Source organism: Pseudorasbora parva, chromosome 3 (genome assembly GCF_024679245.1).
Source record: "Pseudorasbora parva isolate DD20220531a chromosome 3, ASM2467924v1, whole genome shotgun sequence".
Classification (NCBI taxonomy): Eukaryota; Metazoa; Chordata; class Actinopteri; order Cypriniformes; family Gobionidae; genus Pseudorasbora; species Pseudorasbora parva.
Window position 1 is genome coordinate 37400151 of NC_090174.1, and position 17674 is coordinate 37417824.

The 17674-nt window shown below is 37.6% G+C and overlaps 1 protein-coding gene and 1 long non-coding RNA gene across 2 annotated transcripts; one reads left to right on the top strand and one right to left on the bottom strand.

Moving 5' to 3' along the window:
- Positions 1-3117: 3117 nt before the first annotated feature.
- Positions 3118-14886, top strand: LOC137071051 (myosin heavy chain, fast skeletal muscle-like). The gene is made up of 38 exons (XM_067438709.1): positions 3118-3276; positions 3358-3514; positions 3614-3641; positions 3747-3861; positions 4016-4108; positions 4232-4295; positions 4389-4487; positions 4570-4673; positions 4756-4894; positions 5010-5128; positions 5212-5361; positions 5454-5624; positions 5725-6025; positions 6136-6206; positions 6345-6432; positions 6539-6656; positions 6751-6874; positions 6977-7113; positions 7363-7618; positions 7709-7951; positions 8075-8251; positions 8344-8489; positions 8573-8663; positions 8765-9154; positions 9238-9364; positions 9708-9826; positions 9910-10106; positions 10190-10373; positions 10487-10652; positions 10765-10889; positions 10994-11302; positions 11423-11626; positions 13703-13828; positions 13913-14083; positions 14220-14324; positions 14403-14498; positions 14576-14707; positions 14824-14886. Exons 1-38 carry the CDS (start codon positions 3166-3168, stop codon positions 14842-14844), a joined length of 5574 nt encoding a protein of 1857 aa, XP_067294810.1. The 5' UTR covers positions 3118-3165; the 3' UTR covers positions 14845-14886.
- Positions 6870-17355, bottom strand: LOC137071052 (uncharacterized). Its single transcript, XR_010904381.1, has 3 exons — positions 17323-17355; positions 14597-14699; positions 6870-7075 (listed from the first exon to the last, which is right to left on the bottom strand). It is a non-coding gene; the product is annotated as an uncharacterized lncRNA (long non-coding RNA).
- Positions 17356-17674: the final 319 nt, after the last annotated feature.

The window sequence follows — 17674 nt, forward strand, 5'->3', positions numbered from 1 at the left end:
AATGAGAAATTGAACAGGTCTTCCTAATATTCCTTTATGTTAGTGTATATTTATTATTATTATCTTTTAACTCTGTAGAAATTTGTTTGTTACATTTTTTATACACCACAATATATATCAGTAATCATAACAGCACTGTGTTTGTATTGATGCAAACTTTTCTGAGCAATTGTAATTGTTAAAAATTAAACAAATATCTGTCCGGTACTTGATATAACCACATCGTACCTAACCTGATGTTGTCCATATTTCCAAATACACATGTTGATAATACAAAATATCTCAAAATGCCTTTTGACAGAAATAATATGCAATAAATAAATTAATGTATGAGTTGTAAGCCTTGAAATTTCATGATTTGTGTATTATATGTGTGAGGGGATCAAATTACTGCTTACTAGAAAAGATGATGATGATGATGATGATGATGATGATGATGATGATGATGATGATGATGATTAAGGTTATTAGGTGGTGATGATACAACAGCACACTCATGTACTCTGTCAGTGATACATATTATTACTCTTATGGTCTGAAAGAAATTGCCTTGTTGGTCACATGGATACACCAAACTAGTCCAACGAAATATATATGCTAACAGTAGTCTCCAGTACTCTTATTTGATGATGATGCAGCGTAAACATTTGGTATATGACATGAAGTCTGAGTTTAATAAAACAGGTTTACTGCAAAAATGCAATCATTTTTTGGTTGATCAAATCAGCATTCAAATGCCAATCAGGCCTAAATTAGCAGCACACTGTACATCCTGTCCATAAGTACAGCTTAAGTAAAAAATAAAAAAGTCTTAAGACCAAGAGAACAGAATACTGTCACTGCAATGTCACTACCAAACAGTTTTGAAATCCGAAGAGATTCGCAAGCATTAAACACATCTGTCACTCTCAGGACAAGTGCATATTAGACTTCATCATTCTTTTAATTGTTTGACCTTCTTATCAGACAGTCTTATACAGTTATATGTAAATGATTTGTTTGAATTGAAACCAAAAGCCTCAAAAAGACAGTCATGCAAGTGTACTGGAGCCAAGAACAGTCATAGTTATAACATTGCAGTCCTACGTAAATGTCTTTTTTTTTCTTTTTTACATATAAGGCACAGCAAGAAATATGGAATGCAACCCCATCAAGGAAAGCAGTAAAATAAATATATGCAAGTAAATGCTGAATTATTCAGATTACAGCATAAAACTGAATAAGTCAATAGAAAATATATGATAAATATATAAATCCAGACACTGATTTATTAATAGTTACATTTATAGGGATTTAATTAACCAATATTACTAGTTTGCAAAAATCAGCTGAAATCATTGAGGCTGGTTAGCAGTAATGGTCTATGACTAGCATTTTCCAATTTTCCAATTTTTTTTTTCTATAAGGAATCTTATCTTATGTGGACAGGTTTTTCCCAACAATACATTGAGATAAAAGGAGAAGAATTCCAAATGATTCCAAATGTTGCCTCTGTTTCACATCACGTTAAACGTAATCTTAAATCTGTTCACCCATTTAATTTGATGAATTTTAATTAATTTAATTAATTTGGTATCTAGCATATTTAAGCAAAATACTGACATTTCTTTAAACAATATCCTAAATTGTTACACTGTAAAAAAATGTTTAGAAAAAAAGTTACCTGGTTGTCTTAAAATTTTGAGTTCATTGAAATCAAAATTTTGAGTTAATACAATGAAAAATTTTTGAGATTCGACAACCTTTATTAAAATATTATTAAAAGATTTTGTAAGCATATTGGGTAATTGTGTGTGTGTTATTTCTGATGATGCAGTGAAACATGCGAAATAGTGCTATTTTCATGATTTATCAATTTTTTTATGTGGTTCAGATACAATAATATTTTGAGTTTCTATTTATTAAACTAATTTCCTTCATTGTCTCAACTCAAAGTTTTAATTTCAATAAACTCACAATTTTAAGGCAACCAGGTTACTTACTTTTTTAAGTTGAACCAACAAAAACCAACCACATTTTTTTACAGTGTACTTACTTCCAGTTATTCTATTCCCAACTATGGTTAGCACCAAATGGTCCATCTGATCAATTTCCTGACTAAGGTTTTAGCCATATTTGGTGTTAGCCACATTTAACTTCTGCATTGCTTGCAAAGCAAGTACAGTATAAAGAGCATGGATAGAACCAGAGACCTTTGCGTTCACAAGACCAGTCAAGTTTGCTTGTGGTGAGACAAAACTTTAATTTCTTTTTGAAGATTCATGAAAAAAGATGCCATCTTTTTGATAACCTGCATTAACTATTTCAGTAGTTTGTGCGCTTTTCAATACACAAGTTGCTAATTTGTTATAATGTAGTAATTTAGATTAAAAAAAAAAAAAAACAGTTTTAATGCATAATATCTTCCTGTGTGTATTACAGTGTTTCAGAAATTCATCAAACTTGTGGCAGTGTGGTAAGTTAACTTAATATATTTTATGGGAAAATTAATACTGAAAAATGTATTAGTGTTCTGGCCTTGTGTAGAAATACACACACATTTTATTTAACATCCATGTTTGACTAGAGGGTTCCTCAAATCTGCCCTGTTTAGTTCAAACCGTGATCAGATCTACCTGTAATTTTCCAGTATCTCTGAATACCTCGATTAGCTTGCTCAGATGTCTTTGATTAACTGATTAAAACTCTGAAGGGCAGTGGCCTTTCAGGGCTGGATTTGACATGCAAGATCCTTGATTTTACTTATTGTAGACAATTAGTGATCAAATGCCTGTCAATTTACACAGTTTACCTATGGTTGCGACAATCTTTAAATTCCAGAAGTAAGCCGCCACCATGAGTACGGACGCGGAGATGGCCATTTATGGCAAGGCTGCCATTTACCTCCGTAAGCCTGAGAAGGAGAGAATCGAGGCTCAGAGCAAACCATTTGATGCCAAGACTGCCTGCTATGTGGCTGATGAGAAAGAGTTGTACCTCAAGGGAACGATCAAGAGCAAAGATGGTGGCAAAGTCACAGTTGTTTTGCTTGACACTAAGGAGGTACATTTACACATTTAATTTAAACTGGATGCTCAATCTAAATAAATAATCGTCTCGATAAATCTAAGATTGACTGGATAATATTTATAGGAGAGAGTTGCTAAGGAGGATGATGTCCACCCAATGAATCCTCCCAAGTTTGACAAGATTGAGGACATGGCCATGATGACCCATCTCAATGAAGCCTCTGTGCTGTATAACCTCAAAGAGCGTTATGCTGCATGGATGATCTACGTAAGTTCTCAAACAACATAAAAAATTAATCTAAATTCATTTTGTGCTTTTGCAATCTGACGACTCCTCTGTTCATTTCAGACCTACTCTGGACTCTTCTGTGCAACTGTGAACCCCTACAAGTGGCTCCCAGTGTATGATGCTGAAGTTGTGTCTGCCTACAGAGGCAAAAAGCGTATGGAGGCCCCACCCCACATCTTCTCTGTCTCTGACAACGCCTATCAATTCATGCTGTGTGGTAAGATCTGATTTATGAGATCTGAATTATATAAGTTGAAATTCACATTTATAGTTTTATAAAACAATTGCTTAAATATTATTATGTTTCAATTAACAGACAGAGAGAACCAGTCTGTCCTGATTACGTATGTATCAAGTCTTCAACTAGAAATGTTGATCATTTATATTTTTCTCTTGTGGAACTTCCTCGTGTCTTATCATCTTCTGTCTTCTAATCTCTCATAAACCAGTGGAGAATCTGGTGCTGGAAAGACTGTGAACACCAAACGTGTCATCCAGTACTTTGCCACAATTGCAGTGGCAGGTGGTGAGAAGAAGAAAGACCAGACTCCAGGCAAAATGCAGGTATGAGATATATAAATATGTCATGTATATTATTTTGAAAGATTGTGATTTACATTCACCTCACAAACTATATGATATGAAAATTTGTGAAATGTCTATAAACAGTGTTAATTCATGAAATAGAAAATAAATAAAAACCATTCAAACAACACAGGGCTCTCTTGAGGACCAGATCATTGCTGCCAACCCTCTGCTTGAGGCTTATGGTAATGCCAAGACTGTGAGAAATGACAACTCATCTCGTTTTGTAAGTTTACCACTTTCAGTTACAGTTAAAGTTGGTCAGTTCTGTTTGCTTTTTCTATACAGATTTCTATAAAGTGATTTTTAATATTATTATTTATTTATAACACTATTTTGTTTTAAACAGGGTAAATTCATCAGAATTCACTTCGGTACATCTGGAAAACTGGCTAGTGCTGACATTGAGACATGTAGGTGGACATGATTTTATTGATCCATCCTGCACATTTGTCTTTGTCTGTCACTCTTCAGATGATTGTGACTCAAGTACATTCTCTCAACAGATCTGCTGGAGAAGTCTAGAGTGTCATTCCAGCTTCCAGATGAGAGAGGCTACCACATCTTCTACCAGATGATGACCAACCATAAGCCTGAGCTGATTGGTAAGCACAAATGTTTCATTCCATGTTTAAATTCCAGATAATATTGTAAGATACTCTTTCATAAATGCTGTGTATTTTACAGAAATGACACTCATCACCACCAACCCCTATGACTTCCCCATGTGCAGTCAGGGTCAGATCACAGTGGCCAGCATTGATGATACAGTGGAGCTGGATGCTACTGATGTGAGTCATTGCTGTTTGAATAGTGGCATATTCTGTTTAACTATGGCAGATCCTAGAGCTCATTCTTCTCTGTAATTTTCAGAGTGCTATTGACATTCTCGGCTTTAGTAATGAGGAGAAAATGGGCATCTACAAGTTCACTGGAGCTGTGCTTCATCATGGCAACATGAAGTTCAAGCAGAAGCAGCGTGAGGAGCAGGCTGAGCCTGATGGCACAGAGGGTGAGAATAAATTATATATAATTTTTTTTTTTTTTTTTTTTACAAATAAAAGGTTTTAGTAGTTTTAGTTTTCAAGGCAAGAAAATAAATGGATTTTGTAACTTTTTAATTGCAGAGGCTGACAAAGTTGCCTACCTTCTGGGTTTGAACTCTGCTGATATGCTGAAGGCTTTGTGCTACCCCAGAGTCAAGGTCGGAAATGAGTTTGTGACCAAAGGCCAGACCGTGCCACAGGTATGTAGAATTTGTTCAATCTGACTTAATGCAAAAGCAACAAAAGTATAAGTATTTAATATAATATCCAATCTATTCTACAGGTGTATAACTCTGTTAGTGCCTTGGCCAAATCTATCTATGAGAGGATGTTCTTGTGGATGGTCATTCGTATCAACCAGATGTTGGACACAAAACAACAAAGAAATTTCTACATTGGTGTGCTGGATATTGCTGGCTTTGAGATCTTCGACGTAAGAATAATTCTTTGATCTCTTTTTATTTCAAATTGAATCATATTCAGTATTCAGTCAGTAAATGTTTCTGTTTTTTTTCTTCCCATTAGTACAACAGCATGGAGCAGCTGTGCATCAACTTCACCAATGAGAAACTTCAACAGTTTTTCAACCACACTATGTTTGTGCTGGAACAAGAGGAATACAAGAAGGAGGGCATTATTTGGGAGTTTATTGACTTCGGCATGGACTTGGCTGCTTGCATTGAGCTCATTGAGAAGGTTTTTTTTTAACCTGTTTTTGAACTTATTAATTACCATTAATGGTCTATTCTCAAAAGCATGCATTTTTATTCATTAAACAACATTCCTTTCTAAACAGCCCATGGGTATCTTCTCCATCCTTGAAGAGGAGTGCATGTTCCCCAAGGCTACAGACACTTCCTTCAAGAACAAGCTGTATGATCAGCATCTTGGCAAGAACAAAGCTTTTGAGAAACCAAAGCCTGCCAAAGGCAAGGCTGAAGCCCACTTCTCCCTGGTTCACTACGCTGGAACTGTGGACTACAACATCACTGGCTGGCTGGACAAGAACAAGGATCCACTGAACGAGTCTGTTTTGCAGCTGTACCAGAAGTCTTCTGTTAAACTGCTGGCTACTCTCTACCCACCTGTTGTTGAGGGTAATAAACTGTGTGAACATGATTATGTACATCACCAAACTTTGAATCAGTTTTGCACTGTTCTCTTGTTATTACTTTAAATGTTTTCTTTTGTCTCTTTATCTGAATAGAGACTGGTGGCGGAAAGAAGGGAGGCAAGAAGAAGGGTGGCTCCATGCAGACTGTGTCTTCTCAGTTCAGAGTATGTCTTTGTTAGAGACCAAATGTGAATAATGATGCAATTGAAAGGACTTAAGATGCATTGACTGTACATCACCTTGCTTGAGTTTATATCAGAGAAATCAACAACTGAATGCTGAATCTTTTCATGATTAAACAGGAGAACTTGGGCAAGCTCATGACCAACTTGAGGAGCACTCACCCTCACTTTGTGCGTTGCCTGATTCCCAATGAGTCCAAGACTCCAGGTAAAGTAAAAAAGAGCTCACAGATATTCTCATATTAATACAATATTTATTGTATATAATGATAATGTTAATTTACCAAGCTCATGATATAAACTGTTCATTATAGGTCTCATGGAGAACTTCCTTGTTATCCACCAGCTGAGGTGTAACGGTGTACTTGAAGGTATCAGAATCTGCAGAAAGGGTTTCCCCAGCAGAATCCTCTATGCTGACTTCAAGCAGAGGTAAATGGGACTACATGAAAACACCATTTTACTGTAGGGCGCCCTTTATTTTGGAGATTTGAAACATTTTGATAAATCTTCCAATCTTCCATAGATACAAAGTGTTGAATGCCGGTGTTATCCCAGAGGGACAGTTTATGGATAACAAGAAGGCCAGTGAGAAACTCCTGGGATCCATTGATGTTAATCATGATGAGTACAGATTTGGACACACAAAGGTCAATTTTCAGCTTTACAACTTTCAAGATTCACTGATCATGATCATTTAGCCTATACAGATAAACCAATACATTTTTATTTACTGTTTTACATAAATTCAGGTGTTTTTCAAAGCTGGTCTTCTGGGTACTCTTGAGGAGATGCGTGATGAGAAACTGGCTGCTCTGGTCACAATGACTCAGGCTCTGTGCCGTGGCTACCTGATGAGGAGGGAGTTTGTGAAGATGACGGCAAGGAGGTAAGGAATTTCATGAAAGGAAAAAAGTATAAAGCTTTTCAGTGGGGAATTTTAAAACAATGACCAAATCAAACATATTTGTGTTTTATCAAACATAAGCCATTTTAATTTATAGTGTTTATGGGTTATCAATACAAACAATTTAAGGGTATTTAAAAATATTCTATACAAATATGTTTGATCCATAAAGTGAAGGAAGTATTTTTTTTTATATAATTCTGCATTTGATCATCCCAATTGTTTCATCAGGGATGCAATTTACACCATCCAATACAACATCCGCTCATTCATGAATGTCAAACACTGGCCATGGATGAAGGTTTACTACAAGATTAAGCCTCTGCTGAAGAGTGCTGAGACTGAGAAGGAGCTGGCAACTATGAAAGAGGACTTTACAAAATGCAAAGAAGATCTTGTCAAGGCTGAAGCCAAAAAGAAGGAGCTTGAAGAGAAGATGGTATCACTGCTGCAAGAGAAAAATGATCTCCAGCTGCAAGTAGCATCTGTGAGTATTCTTGAACTGAATTAATTAAATTTAGCCTCCATTCGCCGGTGTAATGCTGTTTCCAATGATATAGCAACCTATGTTTAACAGGAATCTGAGAATCTCTCAGATGCTGAGGAGAGGTGTGAGGGTCTGATCAAAAGCAAAATTCAGCTTGAAGCTAAACTCAAAGAGACAACTGAGAGACTGGAGGATGAGGAAGAAATCAATGCTGAGCTGACAGCTAAGAAGAGGAAACTGGAGGATGAGTGCTCTGAGCTGAAGAAAGACATTGATGACCTCGAGCTCACCTTGGCTAAAGTGGAGAAGGAGAAACATGCCACTGAGAATAAGGTTGGAGATTGAGTTGTTTTAAGAATAGACTTAGTCTCAGTTTTAAATGTTGATATAGAATATAAATGGTAAAATATAAGCTTACTGAAACCAAACAAAAAAAATAAAATAATAATCACACAGGTCAAGAACTTGACTGAGGAAATGGCAGCTCAGGATGAGAGCATTGCTAAGCTTACGAAGGAGAAGAAAGCCCTCCAAGAGGCACATCAGCAGACACTGGATGATCTTCAGGCCGAGGAGGACAAAGTCAACACCCTGACCAAATCCAAGACAAAACTTGAGCAGCAAGTTGATGATGTGAGTTGATTGTGCAAACATGTTATTAATTAACTGTGTTTATATGTTATTTATCACTGTGAACATATATTTTATATATCCTTGTCCTGTAGCTTGAGGGTTCCCTTGAACAAGAGAAGAAGCTCCGAATGGATCTTGAGAGAGCCAAGAGAAAGCTTGAAGGAGACCTGAAATTAGCCCAGGAGTCCATCATGGACCTGGAGAATGACAAGCAGCAATCTGATGAGAAGCTGAAGAAGTAAGAATTCTTTGCAAATTCTTATAAAAATAATGGTTTTCATTTATTTCAGATGATTCATTGTTTTCCCCATTTACACACAGAAAAGACTTTGAAACGAGTCAGCTGCTTAGCAAGATAGAAGATGAACAATCCCTGGGTGCTCAACTCCAAAAGAAGATCAAGGAGCTTCAGGTATTTTTAGATTTCAGCTTCAGTGTTTTTCAAACATTATGATCCTTATGATCAAACACAGATCAAATACTAATCATTGTATTAACTACTGTCTTCAATAGGCTCGCATTGAAGAACTGGAGGAAGAGATTGAGGCTGAGCGCGCTGCTCGGGCTAAGGTTGAGAAGCAAAGAGCTGATCTCTCCAGGGAACTTGAGGAGATCAGTGAGAGGCTTGAGGAGGCTGGAGGAGCCACTGCTGCTCAGATCGAGATGAATAAGAAGAGAGAAGCTGAATTCCAGAAGCTGCGTCGTGATCTTGAAGAGTCCACCCTCCAGCATGAAGCTACTGCTGCTGCCCTCCGCAAGAAGCAGGCAGACAGTGTGGCTGAGCTAGGAGAGCAAATCGACAACCTGCAGCGTGTCAAGCAGAAGCTTGAGAAAGAGAAGAGTGAATACAAAATGGAGATTGATGATCTTTCCAGTAACATGGAGGCTGTTGCCAAAGCAAAGGTTGGAGAACTGATTCTATTTTTTTAAACAAAATATCTCAAATGGTTAAGATTCTTAAAAATAATAATCAAATGTTTTTACAGGCTAATCTTGAGAAGTTGTGCCGCACACTTGAGGACCAACTTAGTGAAATTAAGTCCAAGAATGACGAGAACCTTCGTCAGATAAATGACCTCAGTGCTCAAAGAGCAAGACTTCAAACTGAAAATGGTAACAAGTGGCACTAAAGCTCAACAATATAAATATATTTTTGATTTCCTAGGCTAACAAATGACTTACATTAACACAAACCTACAGTTACACAACTGTTTACACACTAGCTGTAGTACACAAGAGATAATGTTGGATACGCCATTTTTCAAACATGACTTTAAACATGTTACAGCCAAACAGAAACAAGACTTATAGTAGAGCACTAAAACCTACAAAGACTATAAAGAATAAGCACTACTGTCCTAAAAACAATATATCTCAATTAATATTAATTTAAGCCATTTTCCTCACCATCATTTTGTCTTAAACATTTTTTTTTTGTAAATGTAAATTTCAAAAGGTGAGTTTGGGCGTCAGCTGGAGGAGAAGGAGGCTCTGGTTTCTCAGCTCACCAGAGGCAAACAAGCTTTCACTCAGCAAATTGAGGAGCTGAAGAGGCAGATTGAAGAGGAGGTTAAGGTAAAACAGCATAAACAATACACACTTTACTGTAATTAATTTACTGTAGAGACAAACTAATATTATGTGACTTTGACTCCTAGGCTAAAAATGCACTGGCCCATGGTGTGCAATCAGCCCGTCATGACTGTGACCTGCTCCGTGAGCAGTTTGAGGAAGAGCAGGAGGCAAAGGCTGAGCTGCAGCGGGGAATGTCAAAGGCCAACAGTGAGGTTGCTCAATGGAGAACCAAATATGAAACTGATGCCATCCAGCGCACTGAGGAGCTTGAAGAGTCTAAGTATGTATATTAGTGTATAATAGTCCTAATTGTCACAGCTGTTTTATAGATTAGAATTCAAAATAATGTGTATTACTTTACAGGAAGAAGCTGGCTCAGCGTCTGCAAGAGGCAGAGGAACAAATTGAGGCAGTGAACTCCAAATGTGCATCTCTGGAGAAGACCAAACAGAGACTCCAGGGTGAGGTGGAGGACCTCATGATTGATGTGGAGAGAGCCAATGGCTTGGCTGCTAACCTTGACAAGAAGCAGAGGAACTTTGACAAGGTAAACAAATTGTTTTGAGTCATTATATGATATTTTCTTTTGTAAAGTATTGCTGGAATGGGCTTTGTTAAACATGCTATAAACAAACCGATCCTAAAACATCTCTACTAAAGGTCTTGGCAGAATGGAAGCAGAAATATGAGGAAGGTCAGGCAGAGCTGGAAGGTGCCCAGAAAGAGGCTCGTTCACTCAGCACTGAACTGTTCAAGATGAAGAACTCCTATGAGGAGAGTCTGGATCAGCTGGAGACCCTCAAGAGAGAGAACAAGAATCTGCAGCGTAAGAATGAAACCATTAAATTAGAAAATACATTAGTGTTCTTATTCTAAATGAGCATTAAAAAGTAAACACATGATTATGATTTGAGATAATATTTTGTTTCTTTCTATAGAGGAAATTTCAGATCTGACAGAACAGTTAGGTGAGACTGGTAAGAGCATCCATGAGCTGGAAAAGGCCAAGAAGACAGTGGAGACTGAGAAGGCAGAGATTCAGACCGCCCTGGAGGAGGCTGAAGTCAGTATCTGGAGAGCAATATGGAATTCTTGCTAGAATTGTCATATTGTGGTGTTAATAAATACTTTCATTCTGATATTTAAATGTTGTTTTATTTTTCATAGGGCACCCTGGAGCACGAGGAGTCCAAGATTCTTCGTGTCCAGCTTGAGCTAAACCAGATCAAAGGAGAGATTGACAGGAAGCTTGCAGAGAAGGATGAGGAGATGGAGCAGATCAAGAGGAACAGCCAGAGAGTAATTGAATCCATGCAGGGCACTCTGGACTCTGAAGTCAGAAGCAGGAATGATTCCCTGAGAATCAAGAAGAAGATGGAGGGAGACCTTAATGAGATGGAGATTCAGCTGAGCCATGCCAATCGCCAGGCTGCTGAGGCCCAGAAACAACTCAGGAATGTTCAGGGACAACTCAAGGTATGTAACATCTGTTTGACTTTGGGATGTATTCATATGTTTGTTTAATCTAACTTTTGTTAGGTTAAGGTCATCAGAAACCAGATTGAAAGTCTATTCTAAAGTTATTGTTTTGTTCAGGATGCCCAACTGCACCTTGATGATGCCCAGAGAGGACAGGAAGACATGAAGGAGCAGGTGGCCATGGTGGAGCGCAGAAACACTCTGATGCAGTCTGAGATTGAGGAGCTGAGAGCTGCTCTGGAGCAGACAGAGAGAAGCCGCAAAGTGGCTGAACAAGAGCTGGTGGATGCCAGTGAGCGTGTTGGGCTGCTGCACTCTCAGGTAAGGACATTTTGGTTTTACCATGAAAAAAGGGGTCATATGATGATATTGATGATATTTTTTTTTTGTATTGGTGTAATAACTGCCTTTGATTAGTCATAGCAAATAATACTTTAACAAATAATACAACTCTGCTTCAGACACGCCATATTGCCCTAGCAAAGTTGGAATTGCCCCATCTTTATTTTAGAAATAATATATTCTAAAATAAGACGGTCTTCGACACGGTCTTGTACTTTCCCAGGTTCACATCAGGAAACTTCCCTTCTTAAAGTACACTGCACACACACACCCATTTGGGTTTTAAATCTTAACCACTGATTTCTAATTGAGTCCACTTTTGAAAGGGGAAATAACAAGCTGCTGTTCCTTTCGCATAGAAATGTAAGGTCCATCCGTTAGCCCAAGGACGGAATCTAACGGCCTGGTCGAAAGACTTCTGCGTGTAAGACTTTTCAGTATTTTTTTAAAAGCACTTAATTTATTCATATCGAATTTTAAATCCGACTCCATTAATAATTTTGATCTGACTCCAACTGTATGTGGTTTCGTTAAGTTTGTTGCGTTTATAAAGTGATGGCTGATTAAAGAATTAGTTGTGATGAAATTTAGATTGTTGATTTTCTTTGTATTTCTTATCTTCATTATTCGTTCCTCCAAGGGACCAGGAGTCACTCAGAGGATAATGCTCGCAAAATTAATAATTAATTACATTACCTCACCGACACAAATTAGCCAGTTCTGTTATAATGGAGGATTGCAAAGTGAAGTATTTTACCTTTAAGTGAGTCGCACATGCTTACTCACAACAACAAGTGTAATTGGAACAATAATGCAAACTGCAACATATTAATAACAGCGACAGTCAGAAATCAGATTGCCCCTCATGTTTAGTGCTATGCTCTAGTTCATGGGGTCCTCCGTATGAATCTGTCCAGGCAGAAAGATTTGCGGAAACTCCTACAATCTCCTCATGCGACACTACTAGAATCAATAATTTCGGACTAACACAAGATAAATCAAGATTAATGTTTATTTTAGCCAGGTACAAATATCAAATAAAAGAAGACTTCATCATACACAACTGATCGGCTTACACTATTAACCTCAATCACCAAATAATATAAAAATAGTTTCAAAGAGTCATGATATCTGGCACACTACATACCATGTGTGTGAGTGCCACTATAGGACACAAACACAACATGGCATGGGGGTTCTGGCTACAGAATGTTCCTAAATGGCAGCTCTGCTACCCTTCCTTAAATACTCAGACCAGAACAAAGGATTGTAAATATTTGCAAACACAACACCTGGTTTCGAGGGAGAGGCTTTAGATATCTTTGAAGAGACCTGAGAAAGAGAAGCCCAGAATTCTCAAACGTTTCAATATTTCTCATCCTACTAGTGACTCTAGTGAAATTGAGACAAATCTCACTGAGACCTTTAAAAAGACACCAAACATGAAAGGGACAAAACAATAGATTCACAGAATACATCATCTGTAGTATATTTGCATTCTGTGACTTGAATCAGGGAAAGGGGAGAGGGGAAGGGGAGACGAGAGAAGGGCAGGGCAGTCACAATCTTTCTGTGAGATCTCTCCAGATTAGTGAGTTTTATTGCTTTATTGCAGGGCATTGGATCTCAGCTTTTGTCTTAGAAGTAAAACCAGTTCTACAGAAACACTCAAACTCTCCAGTTTTAGTGTTACCCAGACCTAGCTAAAACACCTCGTTCAAATTCTCCCTCACCAACCTGCATCATATGATAGAAATTTTGCATAATGACAAAGAAAGAAAGTGTGGCTTTGTTGACCTAATAGTGTTATGTCATTCAGCAAATATTTCCATCAGGTGATGCAGGTCAGTGAAGGAGAGTTTTCTAAATCTTTTAGATAGAATAAATATTTTTTTGGGAGACTTTGAGCTTTGAAAGTCTGCAGATCTGATATATGCACAAACAGCTACATAACATGTTAAAGAGAATGGAAAACATGAGCATGCATCATATGACCCCTTTTAAGGAAATTGAGAGCATCATTCAAAATGTCCAAACTTGTTTTCCATTTTGTAGAACACAAGTCTCCTGAACACCAAGAAGAAGCTTGAGGCTGACCTTGTTCAGGTCCAGAGTGAAGTTGATGACACTGTACAGGAAGCCAGAAATGCAGAGGAGAAGGCCAAGAAGGCTATCACTGATGTGAGCAACAGTAGCTGCCAAATGTTACAAAAGATCCTTGCGTACTTATAAAAATTCTAATGACTTTCTGTATTAATGCAAAAGGCTGCAATGATGGCAGAAGAGCTGAAGAAGGAGCAGGACACCAGTGCTCACCTTGAGAGGATGAAGAAGAATCTGGAGGTCACAGTGAAGGACCTTCAGCACCGTCTGGATGAGGCTGAGAATCTGGCCATGAAGGGAGGAAAGAAGCAGCTCCAGAAACTGGAGTCCAGGGTAAGATTACCTCTATATGAAGTTAATAGTTATGCTCTGAAAGGCTAAAATTGTGTAAAACTCTGGTATGTTTTGGATAGTCTAAACATATTCCTATTGACTAAAATAATTAAATAATATCTCCCACTAACTATAGGTCCGTGAGCTTGAGGCTGAAGTTGAAGCAGAGCAGAGACGTGGAGCTGATGCTGTTAAAGGTGTCCGCAAATATGAGAGGAGAGTCAAGGAACTCACCTACCAGGTAGAAAAAATGTATAGTAAAATTCAGGTCATATTCATTTGATTATGTTCTAGTCTGATCCATGTTCACTATCTGCAGACTGAGGAGGATAAGAAGAACCTCAACAGACTGCAGGATCTGGTTGACAAGCTTCAGCTGAAGGTCAAGGCTTACAAGAGACAGGCTGAAGAATCTGTAAGTACCTAATATAAGAACTATAAACAGCTTGTGAACATATTAAGTTCCTGATATAATTGTATGTAACTTTGCAGGAGGAACAAGCCAACACTCACCTGTCCAAGTTGAGGAAGGTGCAGCATGAGTTTGAAGAGGCTGAAGAGCGTGCTGACATTGCTGAGTCTCAGGTCAACAAGCTCAGAGCCAAGAGCCGTGATGCTGGAAAGGTAATTTTACTCAAATTAATTTAAAAGCATACTTAAATTTGAAAGCTTTTATTTTACCATAAATTGATCCATTTTACATTAGTACAGATTTTTTATTTGTGTACTTTTTTTTTCAGAGCAAAGAGGCAGCTGAGTAAAAACCTTGATATTCACTGTCAACAGCTCCCATTTGTCTCTGAAAATTTGCTATTTCTCAATAAAATATTATATTCATCAACTTCTCTTGTTTTTCCATTGCTGTTTTTTGTGGTTGTTGCAATTTTCCTCTCCGTACAGTATTCCTGAAGGTATTTTTAATGCTTATTACATTACATTCATTTTCAGTAATCTCTTCAAAGAATTTAGCCTATATATAAAACAGTAAGCTTTTAACCAGAACCAAGGCTGTAACCATTAAGAAAAAGAAACATGGATGGTAAAAGTTCAAAGTCTACTATTACTAATTAACTGTTTATTTTATTACTAAATTAACTCTATCAACTATATAACTGATCTGCCCACATTGTCGCTATATGATAAATTGAACTGAGCTGATAACATCACCGTTTTCTCTAGAATGACTGTACAGCCGAATCAAATTTTGTTGCAATATTGTCCTGTTTAACACTCTGAAGCTGCTTTAAAACAATCGTCATTGTAAAAGCGCTATATAAATAAAGTTGACTTGACAAGTCTATTATAGTTATGAAGTATTCAATTTATTTTAAAACAGGCACACTTTTACTCTTATTAGTATGTCTAATTTCTAAAAAATGCATAACGTTTCGTCACATTCCATAATCATGCAAATAATAGTATTTTCAATTCCATATGGGGACATTTCATAAAGTCAATCAGTGGATTTTACTGTTGGTCACAGAACATTTTGTATAACAGTTGTCAAATATTATATTATAAATTATAGTCAAATGAAGTCAAGTCACCTTTAGTGCTTTTTACAATGCTGATTGTTTCAAAGCAGCTTCACAGGCCTTGTCCCAAATGGCACACTTGGCACACCCCTTTGGGGTTAATATGCACCCTCGATGTGCACTTCTCCCGAGCCTGCACTGGTGCGGTTACGCAGTGGACTTCTCCCAGCATTCAAAGCGGCATTATGATGTGAGTGTGGACTCAGAGGAAGACCTCAGAGGAAAAAACTTTCAAAAGTACCTCTGCATGGTGCGGATTACTGACATCACATGCCACAGATTACTGACATCATTACCGCGATTTTAGGTCTAACCCTGCGTCCTAATTTGCATAGTAAATTGCATACTCAATTCATACCTAATTTGCATACTCGAAAATAGAATTAGTTTGTCCCAAACCATAGTATGCTGTAAAGATTATTCCAAAGATACCCAGATGGTCTACTATTTCCGGTCAGAATTCGAAGTGCGGATCGACGCACACTTTCAATGGCTGGTTTTGCCCACAACCCATTGAGAATTGGAAGAGGATTCGGTTAGAACTACAAACGCAGATAAAAAGTGTTAAAAAAACTACAAACATGACAGATGTGCGAGTCCGACGGTTATTAGAGAGGTTTAGATAAAGGTTTGAGTGATCAATTTTACGTATTTATCCTGATGAAAATGTATCTATTCAGCGCCATCTACATAATATTTCACCTGCAGCAGCATTGTGAACTTTTGTAATAACTTTCTGCTACACACTCAAAAGTATGTACTTTTTCTTCACAAAAACAGTACATACTCTTAGGACGTAGCGGCTGGGCGATATGGCCCCAAAAAATGATCACGATATAATTTTCCATATCAGTCGATATCGATAAATATCACAATAAATGTAAAATCTTTATTTCTTTAAAGTTTAAAGGCATATTTTGGCTCCTGAGTGAAAGATATAGAAAACAGACAGTTAACTGTGGTTTTAAACTATCCTTTATTGTCAAAACATGACAAAAACTTCCCAAACAGGTGAACAATTTATTAAAACTAAGGTAGATTTATTTATTAAAATATTAATTGTGGTCAGCATTTTTTACTCTACACTGTATATCAATAATATCATTACTTAATCGTATAAGTAGTAAAACACTAAAAACGCAAACGGGCAAAAAAATATTAAAAAAATAAAAAGGTCCCCCTGTGCATCTCTCTCACGCGCGCGCGCGACACACACACCTCACCAACAGTGGGCTGGCCGCGAGAGGAGGGAGAGAGCAACGTTCAGTATTTGTGGATCTGTAAGGGCTGTCTAGTCTATTTTTATCATTTTAAACATTATTTCTCTTTTGATACAGTCGATGCTGAGTCATTAATACATCACCAAAGACAAACAGTTACGATAGCGATCATGTACAAGTCCGATGTTTTAGTGATTATAGTTTGGTAGCGTTAGCTTGTTGTCAGTCACCCATCGCAACTAACAAGGTGATAGCCTGTGTGTGAATGTAGTTAATGTAGATTTACCGCTGTGTTGGGCTCAACGTTATAGAGAAGAACTAACTTCATTTCAGAACTTAGAAGAAGCACGATCATTTAATTATTAAATTCCGTGTGGTCAACGTAAACCTATGATAAGCAGTCCACGTGAACTTCGTCGCTGTTTTATGTCGGATGGGATCGCTAAAATATCCCAAACCACTGACTGAAGTTGAGCAAACTAACTTGTCAACGATATCTGTGTCCTCCGAGCTGGTCTATTGCTCATTTTTATCGCTCCACTTTACTTGATCCTCCAAGCCTGTCAGTCAGCCACTGACTGTAAACAACAGCGCGTGCAGCACCCAGAAGCCCGTCTGCAATACGCATGCGCAGCATTACGCATAGCGCTTAAGCATTATATCGAGAATTTATCGAACTATTGTTATCGTTTTATTGGGGAAAATTACATCGTGATAATTATTGTTATCATTTTACCGCCCAGCCCTAAGTATAAGTAGGCGAATTGGGACGCAGCTTAAGTTTATCAGCCATCAAAATGAATGATCAAAAATGATCAACATTTACCAATACACAT